Source organism: Diuraphis noxia, unplaced genomic scaffold (assembly GCF_037042655.1).
Source record: "Diuraphis noxia isolate RWA-SAM2 unplaced genomic scaffold, SU_Dnox_SAM2 contig0001, whole genome shotgun sequence".
Taxonomy (NCBI): Eukaryota; Metazoa; Arthropoda; class Insecta; order Hemiptera; family Aphididae; genus Diuraphis; species Diuraphis noxia.
Genome location: NW_028301711.1, coordinates 86,147,538 through 86,162,164, shown reverse-complemented (window position 1 = coordinate 86,162,164; position 14,627 = coordinate 86,147,538). Strand labels below are relative to the sequence as shown.

General features: G+C 30.4%; 1 protein-coding gene and 2 pseudogenes across 1 annotated transcript; 2 read left to right on the top strand and 1 right to left on the bottom strand.

Annotated features, from left to right (window-relative positions):
- The window catches only part of LOC149062276 (zinc finger MYM-type protein 1-like), a 299,795-nt pseudogene that overhangs the window by 243,776 nt on the left and 41,392 nt on the right, over positions 1 to 14,627 (bottom strand).
- LOC149062277 (uncharacterized) lies at positions 7,323 to 13,227 on the top strand (annotated as a pseudogene).
- On the top strand, positions 9,557 to 10,282 carry LOC107172769 (uncharacterized). The gene has a single exon (XM_015523066.2). It carries the CDS (start codon positions 9,632 to 9,634, stop codon positions 10,280 to 10,282), a length of 651 nt encoding a protein of 216 aa, XP_015378552.2. The 5' UTR covers positions 9,557 to 9,631.

Here is a 14,627-nt window from a genome sequence, read left to right as displayed (position 1 = left end):
TCCTTCTTTGTCATTTTTTAAGTTATTTTCTTCATCATTATTACTACTTTTAATCGACTTATCTTCATCTGAATTATATCTTTTTATTGTAATAAATCTATTAATGGAGCCACGTTGTTTATTTATTAACTCTTCAATCTTTCGTTTTTTCTGTCTTTTAGCACTACCCGATTCATACTTTCTAAACATATCTCGTTCTCGACCAGCCATAATAACCTATGTTTTTAATTATAAATAATTTGTTGTTAAATAATACAACGAAAGGAAATATTCAAATAATTATTTTGTACTTTTGTATAAATAATAAGTATACTGTTATAAAATATAATATCATATTATATTATAATATATAAATAATCATGATAATACTATAAGGTAATGACTAATTATTATTTCATTTAATTTGTTAAAAAATTAAGAAAATAACTGAAATAAATTAGGAATTATGAACGAAAATAGTCATAACTACACGTCTATCGAATGTAAAAATGAGCAAAGACTTGCATACCATAATATAAAAATTGATGATGTAATTGATACATTAAAAAAATTATTCCCGCAGACAGAAGGATGGTATTGTAATTTGTAAATAGGTAGGTATATGTAAAAAAAGGATTTTTTTTTATTTATAAATTGTGTGAGTTAAAATTATTTTTTTATAGGTATTATTATTTATTTTACTGTTTCAAATTATTATTATTAATTATTATTCATTTATATTTTTATTATTATGTATTTTAATACCTTTAATAGTAACTATTTTGTATACTTGCATATTGAACTAAATAAATACTTTGTACAATTAACGATTAAACATTTACCTAGTTATACTAATAGTCATGAGTGCAAAAATCTTTGGCTCAGACCTTTTTAAAGGGCCCCCCTGTGGACAAAGTCTGCGCACGACTATGAGTATAAATTAGAGTGAATTGGCCGCCTATAATCAAACTTTTAGGTAAGAACATTATCTGTGCTAGTCAGTTAAGACTTATGTGCATTTTAAAATATCAATAATTTACATTGATGGGGCGAGTGGACACATTCAATAATAAAAAACACAATGTCTTTATTTATTAAAATTCTCAGCACGCTGAACAGTGAACTGACGAAAAGCGGCAGATAGACTAAAACATGAATAATATTTATACGAATTACAAAAAACGGTCTTCGTTGTCGGCTGAAATCGTCGGTCGACGCACGCCGACAACGCAAACAAAAATATTATAAGTAAAACAAAAGGTTGTTATCGTCGTTGTCTCTACACGACGCACGGCGATAAAAAATATAAAAAACATATTATAATAATATAATAATAATAAAATCACTACAACATACATATAGGTAACATACATATAGCTCACTTAAAAATTAAAATATCGTAAAACACAAACGAGAGAACTCACTACACACATAATGTTGTTACCTAAAAGTTTGATAATATTAGTAAATTCGTTCTAATATCAAAATTAATAGCATACTATTGAAATTAGCGAACGAAAATTTGGTAATTTGGTATACCATACGTATACCATACGTGTGTAAGACGGAGACAACACATGCGAGTGCAAATTCCTTTTAAGAAAATGCTACTCATATTACAATAATGGGCAGGCAGAATAATGCAATATACGACGGTAAACAATAAATATTAATCATCCTGATTCCTGATACTCACGCAGTACCTATATTTAATACGGCTATACTCTAAAGTGTAATAGTAATTTCATAAAATGAAAACTTACTTTTGTGATATGCAGAAATTGTTAAAAAAAACGTGCAAAGCGGACTGCGGTTAATACTCAATTAATGTCGAACTGTAAATAGATAAAAAGAAAAAAAAATACTATCAAAAGACAATAAAAAGACTTTAGATAATCCTCCTTCTATAATTCGGTGATACGGGCATACGACAATAGTTGTAGGTGGTGTTTCTTTTACGCTGACCCATTAACAATCAATATACGAGGTGTTATCAAAAAATACCGGGATTTTTTTTTTCATTTATTTAAATGTACAAATAATATTTCAAATATTAGTCTCCTTCAAAGTATTCACCGCCCGATGTTATACACTTGTCCCGTCTCTACTGCCACTTTTTGAAGCAGTGTTGGAAGTCTTCAACTTTAAGTTGTTTGAGTTGATCCACCGCATTCTTTTTTATTGTTTCAATATCATCAAATCTTTGTCCTTTGAGGTCAGTTTTAATTTTTGGAAATAAAAAAAAATCACAAGGGGCGAGGTCTGGCGAGTAAGGGGGATGAGGTACAACTGGAATTTGTTTATCAGCTAGAAACTCACGGATTGATAAGGCAGATGAGCAGGCGCGTTGTCGTGGTGTAACAACCACGATCGATTTTGGAATTGATCTGGACGTTTCTTACGGATTTTTTCTCGTAATTTAATTAAAACTTCTTTGTAGTACGTCTGATTAACCGTTTGACCAGTTGGAACAAATTCGTAATAAATAAGGCCTTTAATATCGAAAAAAGTAATCAACATGGTCTTCACGTTAGAACGAACTTGTCGAGCTTTTTTGGGTCTTGGTGAAGTTACTGATTTCCATTGTGATGACTGTCGTTTAGTTTCTATGTCATAACCATAGACCCAAGTTTCATCACCAGTTATTACATTTTTAATGAACCCTGGGTCATTTTGTGTTCGTTCTTTCAAATTTTGACAAACTTCAATTCGATGATTTTTTTGATCTTGAGACAACAATTTTGGGACCATTTTTGCACAGACTCGTCTCATGCCTAAATCTTCAGTCAAAATAGTTTGACATGATCCAAAAGAAATGTTACACTCAGTAGAAAGTTCTCTTATCGTCATTCGTCGATCTGATCGAATAATTTTTCGTACTTTTGCCACCATTTCCACATTTCTTGATGTTGAAGGTCGTCCAGCACGAGAGTCATCATTAATGTCTTCACGACCCTCAATAAACCTTTTATGCCATTCAAATGTTTTAGAGCTGCTCATCGCTTCATCTTCAAATGCTTTTTTAATCATTTCAAAAGTTTCAGTCGCTGATTTACCGAGTTTAACGCAAAATTTAATGCAAACACGCTACTCGAGTTTATTCGACATGACAAAAACGGCACACACAATAAAAGTATCTGATTTCAATGAATTTTCGTTCATTACTAACAGTTAATATTAACTCACGGCTTGAATAACGTAATTGAGTGTTATCTCTATTTTTATTTGATGTGTGTATATTCCCCATTCGATTATTTTTAGCGCAGATATAATTTTAGTCCCGGTATTTTTTGATCACACCTCGTAAATCATAAACATAAGATTTAAAGAAACTTTATTTGACATCAGAATATTAAAAGTTAAAACGTACCTTAACGTACATAATAATTAAAAAGTGAGAGACGTAACGGACTACAGTACTACACACACACAACAGTGCGGCGTCGGAGGTGGTAGGGTGGTGGTATTGCCATCCTCACCCTACAACTCGTCCATCCTGACTTAGGGCTGTCCTCAACCCAAAATTAGAAAGTTAACATACCATAACAAAAAAAATAACATAATCATAACTTAAATACATCATAAAATATCATTAGGAAAGCCTTTCCAAATATAGAATAGAGAAAGCAATAACTATAGAGATAATAAATATTTATATTATTATTTATTTTTTATTATAAGAATTCTAGTCGACGGGTATCGTCAAAATACTACGCTTTCGTCGTATCGATAATGATTTACTTTGTAGTTAGTACTATGGCTAAATTTATATATCGTTTTCCAAAAAACTGGTGATAGCTGATAGGCATAATATAGATTTATAATTTGTTGTTATAAAATGTCAATGTGTCTCACGGTATTAAGATGATAATTAAAAATCACAGGGCCCTTTAACAAGCGCGGGGCCCTGGACAAATGTCCCATTTGTCCTCCCCTAGCGCCGGCACTGGTCACATAATTTTTTGTAAATATTTTTAGCATGATTGTCTATAAAATGTTCTCCCTGGAAATATAATTTCAATGAATTAAATTGTTCAATAACTCTTTTAACACATGCTAAAATATCCAACCATCTTGTTTGCGAAGGTTGTAATAGCTTGTGTGGTTTCACCTCAACAAAACATTGAAATTCTTTATAATTAGCTTGTCGTTTGTAACTATATTTCATATAAGTATATATTTCACGAATAAGTTCTTCAACACCTATTGGTATTTTTCACATGCGTAAGAGGCGCATAGAGCTAGAGAATGGCACAGACATTTAATTACAAAAATTTGAGGGACTTCTTTTTCTAACAGTGATTTAACAGAATGGTGTTCACTGAACATTACGTTTGCCCCATCAGACGCAAAACCAACTAAATTTTTTTTATACGGTACGTTCATTTCGTTAAAAAAATTCACTACAGCATCAAATATATCTTTTGCTGAGGCTTTTGGTACTTTAATAAGTGCCGCAAACTCATCTTTAACATCGTAACTCAAACTATCTACTATGCGGGTAATAATAGCCAGGTGTTTGACACTAGATTTATCAGTAGATTCATCTATCATAATAGAAAATATGTTAGTTTTCATTCTTTCAATTAAGTTAACACTGCCATGTTTACCAATTACGTTACACACGATAGCAGTAGCTTTTGTCCTATTACACGATATATTTTTAACAACATCCGATTCAGGGCATATACTTTTAAATAATGATATGAGATGGTCAGAAGTTCGGATAGCAATATTGTGTTCAATTATAAACATTGAAAGACGAATTTCAGCTTCTTTTGATTTTGTTTGAAGTTTAGAGGCTTTATGAAACACGGGATTTTTGTTAATTGGAATAATATTTTTTCTAGAATTAGCAATCGATAAATGTGATTCAGCTTTCGCATGTTTTTTCACAGCTGATATGCCTCCATGATAATCTTTTTTACAAACCGTACACGAAAAATAAGTGTCACCTTTTATACTTTTAGCAAGCCATAATTGAAATTCAGTTTTTGTCAGCCATTCGTTACGGAATTTATGAACAAACTTTCTTTTTGTACCCAAATTTGGAGAAAAGTTTTTTCTTTTTAACTGTGTAGCTTCTTCAGAGCTACTGAAGCCACAGTCTGAATCTGACATACTAAGACAAATAGAACAATAATTTAAATAAAATGAAAGTCTAAACAAGTGTTTTTGTACATAACAATTTAACGCGTTATATAGGTAGTTGATATTTTAATAGTTAAATAGTATTAAATAATATTTTAAATAATTAATTACCTTTAATATTTTATCTTACTCTTCGCTTATGTAAATAGAGCTAATAAAGAAGAAAGAACTGTTGACTGTTGTTAAAACTTCAATTAAGGATATTAAGTGTTAACAAAAATATCTTGAATTTACTACAACTGTCTACTAAACGTGAACGTCCAAACTACTTTTACAGTTCTACATATTATTGTATGTTCTTTATTATAGTAAAAGTAATAAACAAAGTTAAGTCATGGAAAAATATTTATAAAGGTTAATACATAATAATATTATCATGATTTTTAGATTATAATATTATTGATTGATTTTATATAATAAAATTAAATCTATGGTCGTATATAAAACGTGGGTCCCTACAATCTATTTATAGATACTTGTAAATACTATTTACACCGATTATATCTTGTAGCCCGTTACTACTACCCCACCATGGTACATTCATAATCACTACAATACAAACATCTTACGAGCTACAGTGTGTCGATGTTACAAAGTTTCATAATACACATTATACAGTACAGAATATCATATTTTATTTTGTGATAATAGCATCAGATTATACAATTAACACGGACCACGACAGACATAAAATACATAAATATATATCTTGGTCCGTTATATTAAATGAAATAATATTATCATATAATCTATGATAGTACGGACTAAGGTTATCTTCAATCGTCGATGAGAAATACAAGATTTTCAAGAAGAAAAACTTAACTTAAAACCGATACGAATCTGTACACTAAAATTTTAAATATTAAAATATACTACAAATTTAACAAAAAATCCTCAAATTTTCCCCACAATTGACAAATCCCCAACATTTTCCTCAATTTATAAAATTATGTCAAAAAATCCCCAAATTGGGGAAAAATCTCCACACCTGGCAACACTGATCTCCCGCGATCACTACGCGCGGCCCGCGTCGCGTAGACTATGGGCGTGGTTACAGACTGCCGCGACGGCGGCGATACGGCGCACAACGCCATCTCTTGAGCGTTGTATGTTTTTCACTTTTACCAGGACGGCCTCTTAATAATTCTATTTTCTAGATGATTCAATTTTGTGTCCAGTAACTTTTCCATAGTAACTAATGTAACCATTTTTTTCATTTTCCATTTTCTATATGAATATACACACATCAATAAAGTATAATGTATAAGTATGTATAAGTATGTAGGTATAAGTATAATTGTAAAGTATAATTATTTATTTTATAATAATATCAAATATATCAAATATTTCTTACCAAAATTGTTATTTTAAGCTTTAAATGTTCATTCTCCTGAAGTGTTACTTCATAAGAACTTTTTAAAGCCAGGTTCTTTGTTTTTAAACTCTCCTACAAAGTTAAAAGAATTTTTTTCGAACTTAGTATTTATTTATGTTTTAATAGATTTAGTTAAGTTAAATTAAGTTCAGTTAAGTTAAGTACAGTTTGTATACTATTAAAACACTTATTATTTCAAAAAGTATTACTGTTTTTGGAAATATTTTTTTACATGGTTTCAAGTTGTTACAAAACCACATTTTAAATTTAAAAATATGATTCGTTTTTAAAAGTGTTGTTTTATGTAACTTAAAACTGTAAAAAAATTATTTTCAAAATCATTAATACTTTTTTCCAATAATGAGTGATTTACATTAAATAAATAACCCTGTAGTTTAGTTTTTAAATTATGTACCGTTTGTATCACAGCTTCGCCAATATCTTCCTTCAACCGTTCATTGTCTAAACTCAATTCCTTCAAATCATTGGTTAAAATGATGTTTTTATTTTTTTTACTATATACCTCCTGTGAATATATTTAATTGATTTTAATTGATTCTTGTTTATTGTTATTAATTTATAATACCTATACCTGAATTTTTAATTCTAGTTGATCATAAGTGTAGCTCCGTTTATAAAAATCAACATCCGATATAGAATTTTCTTGACCATCCTTAGCAAGAAAGTCCTCATAAGATTGGAATTGATCCATATTTTATACTTTTTTAAATTTTAAAATAATAAGTTGTAATGATTAAATGTTTTCAGCTTTGAATTAATCTGTTATTTGTTGGTAAATTCGTTCTTATTATTTAAAATGCCGACTATTTGTGCCGTTTTCGGTTGTGTAAACAAAACCTTGGACAAATCGTTGTCATTTTATCGGTTTCCAAAGGTTAAAGTGAATGCTGCCTCAGATTTAAGAACACAAATATTAAAACAGAAAACAGCGTGGCTTAACGCATTACACAGAACTGATGTTCATGATAGTCAGTTGAAGAACATGAGGATTTGTTCAGTTCATTTTAAATCTGGTAAATATTTTATTGGGAATAAACAATTGTTACTTAGTGGCTGTTTTGGTACTTGTTTTTGACTAATATGCTACCTATCCATCTACAGACTACAATTAATAATCACACTTGTACAACTGAGACTGACTTTATGTACTATATAGTAGGGAATATAAGACCTATTTAATCTATAGACTAAAGCCGGTGCTACACGATGTGTCAAACGTTGGCTCCAACATTGGCGTGCAAACGTTGGCTGAACATTGGAACCAATGTTTGACTGACGGATGCAGCTACACATTGTGACCAACGTTGGATCGAGTGTCATGTTGGAATGTTGGATTCAGTATACTCTCTACAGTTCGGTGTGAAAAGTGAAATAGAAAAAAAATGGACGACGTGGTTGCAGCTGCTGCTACTGTAATTGTTCTATCTTGTAGTCAATTATTAATTGAGAAAAAACAGAAAAAAAGACGTGAAAGAAGGTGGCGGATGACGTCGTTAAACAGAAGTAGAGAACGGTAAATAATAAAGTTGATTCTAAAATTGATATTTCTATCTATTTTATGCAGTGTTAGTTATGAAATCGTATAAATTAAATTTACTAGATATAATGCCTCAGATATGCTGTTGGCTCTACGGGCAGAACCATCGGGGAAATTCCAAAACTTCTGTCGAATGTCGTCAGAAGATTTTGAATTTATTCTTACTAAAATTGGACCGAAAATCAGCAAACAAGACACTAACATGCGGAAGGCAATACCGATCCAAGAGCGTTTGGCAGTCACTCTCCGATTTCTGGCTACAGGTGATAGCTTTGTAAGCTTGGAATACCTATTTAAGATATCACATCAATCAATAAGCCGCATCGTACCGGAAGTTTGCCTAGCTATTATTGATGCACTAAAAGATGAAATAAAAGTAAGTACCTAATTAAATTAATATTATGATATTAATAAATAAATTTAACACATTAATCTATTTTTATGTATTTATAATTTATTTAATGCATTTTACATTACAATATTGTGCACAGGAAATACATATTTATTTATTATATTTTTCTCCTGTCTGGTTACCATCTACAAATTGTTCAGAATTTGAATAAAATTCAAGAACAGTACCTGATTGTGTTTGTGGGGCAGTTACGTTTTGTTGTTGTGATTGGGATGGTTGTATGTACACATGACTAGCAGTGAGATGTGGTGTGTAGGATGTTCCAGGAGACTGTTCATACGGAGAAGGCGAATGAGAAAATTCATGTGTTGAATATGTCGATCCAGGAGAAATATAACTTTCCAGCGATGAACAGGGAGATGAAACAGTATTAATAGTTCTGGGAAAATGACCTTGTGTTTTTGAATCCATTTCCTGGATTAGTGCTTCAAAAACCATGTTATCAATTTTATGTTCCAGTAGTAGACGATTCCGGGGAGATAGTTGACGAAGTTTCTCGGCTAATAGCTGTGCATATAAGTCAGGGCCATCTTTATTTTGCTGTGAATTTGGCTTCTTAACCAAACTCTGCAAAACATCACTTGCTTGTTTCAAGTGTTTGCTTACAAATTGGCTATTATCAACACTTCTTTGTTTTCTCTCCATTAATGGACTTTGTGGAACTGAGAACATATTCCTGTTTTCTTGAGTATTTTCTCTCCTTACATTTTGAATTCCATTGTCTCCAAGTGAAGAAGCTTCTAAGCCATCTTCTTCAACATTAATATGATCTAAATCTCCTTCGTTTTGCATGGGATCCTCTGTTTCATAAATATTTCCATCAGCAACATCCTAAAAATAACATTTTTATTTGAAAATTTGAAAATTCTATGCTATTTAGTACAAAAATTGTTACAGATTTTTAATTTCATCCTTCTAAAACTAAAAACTTCTATAATTTAATAATAGGTTCCATTTTATGTGAAGTATAAATATTTGTATTTTACAGCTGCCAAAATCACAGGAAGATTGGAAAACAATAGCAAATGGGTTTCAACGTGATTGGAATTTTCCACATTGTGTAGGAGCAGTTGATGGAAAACATGTACTATTGCAAGCTCCATTTAACAGTGAATCTGAGTTCTTCAACTACAAGAAGTCATTCAGCATTATACTCATGGCATTTGTTAACTCAGAATATTGTTTTACATTTGTTGATGTTGGTGCGCAAGGAAGAATGAACGATGCGGGTGTGTATGCTACCACGAGTGTTTATCGCAAAATAATTCGTAATGAACTTCTCCTTCCACCACCTGAGCCCTTATTAGGACGACTAAAGAAGGTTCCATATGTTTTTATAGGCGACGATGCATTTCCCATGAGTAATACTCTTCTAAAACCTTACGGAGGAAATCATCAAAAAGGTAGTTTAGAACGAATTTTCAATTATCGTTTGTGTCGTGCACGTAGAGTTGTAGAAAACGTTTTTGGTATTTATGCATCAGTTTTTCGAGTGTTCAGATCACCTATGTTACTACAACCAGATAAAGCTGCTTTAATATGCATGACATGCTGTTTACTTCATAATTTTCTACGGAGAAGCACAACATCAAGAAAAATCTATACCCCAACTGGTACTTTTGATTATGAAGAGGATGGAGAATTGATTCCCGGAACATGGCGTAACGATATACAAGGGATGACATCTTTCAATCCACTGGTAAAAAAACCTAGGAAACCCTCCGAGGAAGCAAAGGACATTCGGCGAGAGTTTGCAGAATACTGTATGACAAGTGGAGCAGTAGAATGGCAGAATTATATTGATTAGTGATTTATAGTTATTTTTGTTTAGTTAACTTTGTATTTATATTTGTATTAAAGATTTGTAAGGATGAATTCTTAATTAATATTATGAAATATACCCGATAATTATCTATTAAACTTACTTCTGAATTCAGCGAGGGTATCTTCGTATTTTGGACTCGAATAAACCTATCTATTGCATTATAGGCGAACCAAGACGGATAGTACACATCTTGTGACCCCGATCCAGTAGTCTCTGAATCCACTATTTTCTTCCTCAATGTCCTGTAGGTCGACATCAGTGACTCTTTCTTCTTTTTCAACGCAACAACTGGCATTGTAACACTTAACTCGTTAGCTACTTCAGTCCATGCATCCTGTAGGGTGTTTTTATTCTTATGTCCTGGATAGAGACTGTTCCACAGAACTGGATGTTTCTCATACGCTTCCAGGAATTCAAGCGTTAGTTCATTATTCCACTCCATTTTTTATAATGTAATGTTATAACTATAGAAAGATAGGGTATTTATTTACACACGAAAAAATAAAGAATAAATAAATAAAAGTTGAGATTAAATTTGAATTGTTTATTTGTACTTGAAGAAAAATCTTTTATCATTTAAATCGAAATATATTTTAATATAAAAAAGTGACAATATATCAGGAGCTTTGTATTGAATTTTCACACTTTTGGCCCACTAAATAAAACTATATTGATATGATATATATATATATATAAATAAGGCCTTATTTTTAGTTATTACCACAGTTAAAGATACAAATTTCAAAAAAACTATTATCATTTAAAATTATTTTAAAATGTTTACCCATTGCGTACTCATTCTAAAAATATCCATAGCTGCGTAATTTTATCCTTATCGACTATATCAAACTGTATATTGTTATTGACGTTATTGTATATTCAGATATTATTATATTATAAAATATAAGATATAACAATATAAGAATTAAGTATAGATTTCTATTTATTTCTATTTAAAAATTAAACATAAAAAACAGATACCCTAATACCAGTTCATTTTCATATACCCACAATTGTTATATTTTTAAATTGCAACAAAATGACTAAAATCGTTATTCTTTGAATAAAATACCAAACAGAATATTATATTTAAGTAATATAATATATAATATACAGTATAATAATATAATATAATATATTATTATATATATATAATATATATTATATTACTTAAATATAATACTTACCAGTTACTTAAAAAAAGTAAAGTCTTGTAAATACTAAAAAAACAAGCTACAAATATACTTATTTCACACGTCACGGTCACGACTCCAAATTCAAGACTGGACACAACAGGACTACACATGTCACACCGTGTAGCTGTATACCAAATGCTGGTTGCAACTTGCTTCCAACGTTGGACACTCCTTTGACGCGTGTCAAAAATACCGACTTTCGGCGGGAATCGTTCCAACGCCAACATTGGACCCAACATTTGTCACTTGACATATGCGTTTACGGCTACACGATGTGGCAAATGATCGTGTGGCCAACATTTGAAGGCATTGGACGCATCGTGTAGCACCGGCTTAACACATTAGTGATTATGTGGACAAACATAAGAATAAATTAATAATAATTATAATCTATAAGTACCTATAGCTGCTGTATAAGTTAAATTTTTTTATAATATTACTACACTAAAAAATATAAGGTTGGTAGCATATTATTAAACAAGTATTTATCAAGTATATTATTATAAATAATGATTTTTTTATTAAAATTATTTTATTTTAAGGTAAACCAGCCAATTATAATGATGATAAAAATCCAGATTGGATACCAACCTTAAGCATGGGCTATAACTCTAGAAGTAGTAAATAATTTTATTATATTTCTTTTCTACATTTTTAATTAACTATTTTTTTTTTTTTCATATTAGGTAAAGCGACTACTCCTACAATTAAAAGATAGAATTGTGCAAGTAGAAGAATGGAATTAAAACCTTCGCAATTGCTTCCAAATACTGTACAACTAAATATGGTTGATTTTTCTGAACACAATATGAGCATTGATGTACCAAATGATATATCGAATAATGCTACTGAAGAAAGTGGAACAGCCTGTAATACTGACCTTAAGTTAAATGATATCAACGAGTTGGAGAATTTACGAGATAAGTGTTCTTAATTACAAAATCAAGTAGATTATTTTAACTTAAGTGAAAAAACTTTTATTGGGCGGGAAAAAATGTTAACTTATTATACAGGACTGGAATCAATGGCTGTTTTTAATTTAGTATTGGATCATATTAAACATGGACTAACTGCTAATAATCAGAGATTAAACGAATTTCAAAAACTTTTATTGTGTCTAATGAAATTAAGATTAAATGTTCCATTTACTGATTTAGGATATAGATTTAATGTAACATGTTCAACAGCATCAATTATTTTCAGGAAAGTGATCATATTGTTAGAACACATGTTTAAAAATTTAATTTATTGGCCAGAGAGGTAAGCGCTACACAGTACAATGCCAAGATCATTTTTAATATATTTAGCAATTTAGTTGCTGTTATTATTGATTGTTTTGAGATTGCTATAGAAAAACCATCAAATTTAAAAGCAAGGGCACAAACATGGTCATCATACAAAAATAAAAATACTGTAAAATATCTTATAGCTATAACTCCACAGGGAAGTATTTCATATATATCAGATGGTTGGGGTGGTAGAGTTAGCGATAAACATATAACTAAAAATTGTAACTTTTTAAATAATTTCATTCCAGGTGATGTTGTTTTAGCCAACAGAGGATTTACTATTAATGAAAGTGTTGGTTTTCACTGTGCAACATTAAAGACTCCAGCTTTTACAAAAGGCTTACCCCAGTTGCATCCATGCTCTGTTGAAGAAACCAGAAAAATTGCATCTGTTAGAATTCACGTTAAGCGAATTATTGGTCTTACTAGATAAAAATTTTAAATTTTAAATGGTCCAGTACAAATAACTATACTTAAACATCAAGATGATGAGATATGTCTACTAGATTACATCCATTGTAACGGTTTGTTGTGTATTAATAAATATGTGTAGTTCAGTTATACCTTTAAGTTAAAATTATTATAATTTTATTTAAAACAAAATGTACATTCAAAACCTATTTAAATAAACTATTACACTTTAATAAAGTTATTTGCAAAATTCACATTTCCATTTTTTTGATGTCGGTTTGCGTTTAATTCCCAAACATACATAATGGTACCAAAGATTAGGGCAATTTTCCTGTGTACACATAATTGATTTACCTCCTTTGTCTTCCTTACAGGTACAATATTCATAAGGTTCCTTAGCAGTATCAGTATTTTGCATTACTTCCATATTATTTTTTACTTACAAACTTTCAGTATTAGTGAAAAACCACCCTAGAAGTTCTGGTAAGATGGCTTCATAAAAAAACCATTTTGATTTAGCCACTATTTCATCACATACTTCATAATCAATTTGAATACGTTCTACATAACAATCTTCATATGATGACCACACTAAAAAATCACCATAAGTGACACCATACATCAACAACCTAGTTTGTACCTGGTAATAATACTGATGATTTTTATCTAACTTCCCACTAGTTAAATAGGTCATACTTCTTATATTTTTGTCTTTAGTTAAGCTATAGGGACATTTTATTTCTACGCAGCCTTTCCCACAACAATCACAATTAATTATTCCATCTGGACTAGCACCAAGATATGGAAAATTTGCATTAATTACCAGCCCAGAGATAGTGAATGAAAAATTGATGTGATCGTTTTTTAATTTTTCTATGTATGCATTTCTACCATCAATTTCATGGATTTTACCTCAATCGGTAGCAGCGCTTTTAAACTGTTTTGTTGATGGATAGCATATTGTTTTTAAAAGACTAATATTTGAATCATATGATTTAACAGTACATATATCCTTAGCTCTAGAAGCTGTAATACGCCCACTTCTATACATAAACCAATCTTTAAATTCTGATTGTAGTTTTGTAGATTTCTCTATATCAGAACAATCATTTTTATTTAAAGAAAAATCTAATTTTGAACCTATATCTACTAACTCCTTTCTACTTAATGTGGCATAATCTTCTTTAAAAATATTTGTTAAGCTTTTTAGAAAATTATGTTCTACAAATTTTAAATTAAATGGTGTTACAACTTTCAAAATACTAGCTTGACTATTAATGGTTTGTAATTTTCCTAAGAAATTTTTAAATGTATTTGAATCATTCAGTGTTATATGTAACTTTTGTATGTAACTAGATTTTGGTTTCAATTTGGATTGTGTGGAAGCCATGTTCTTTGGATGATTAAAGTTTATTTTACATATTTTACAAG

What these genes read in the sequence shown, in the direction of transcription:
- LOC107172769 (XM_015523066.2), top strand. Translation starts at nt 9,632, where the DNA reads ATGGCATTTGTTAACTCAGAATATTGTTTTACATTTGTTGATGTTGGT.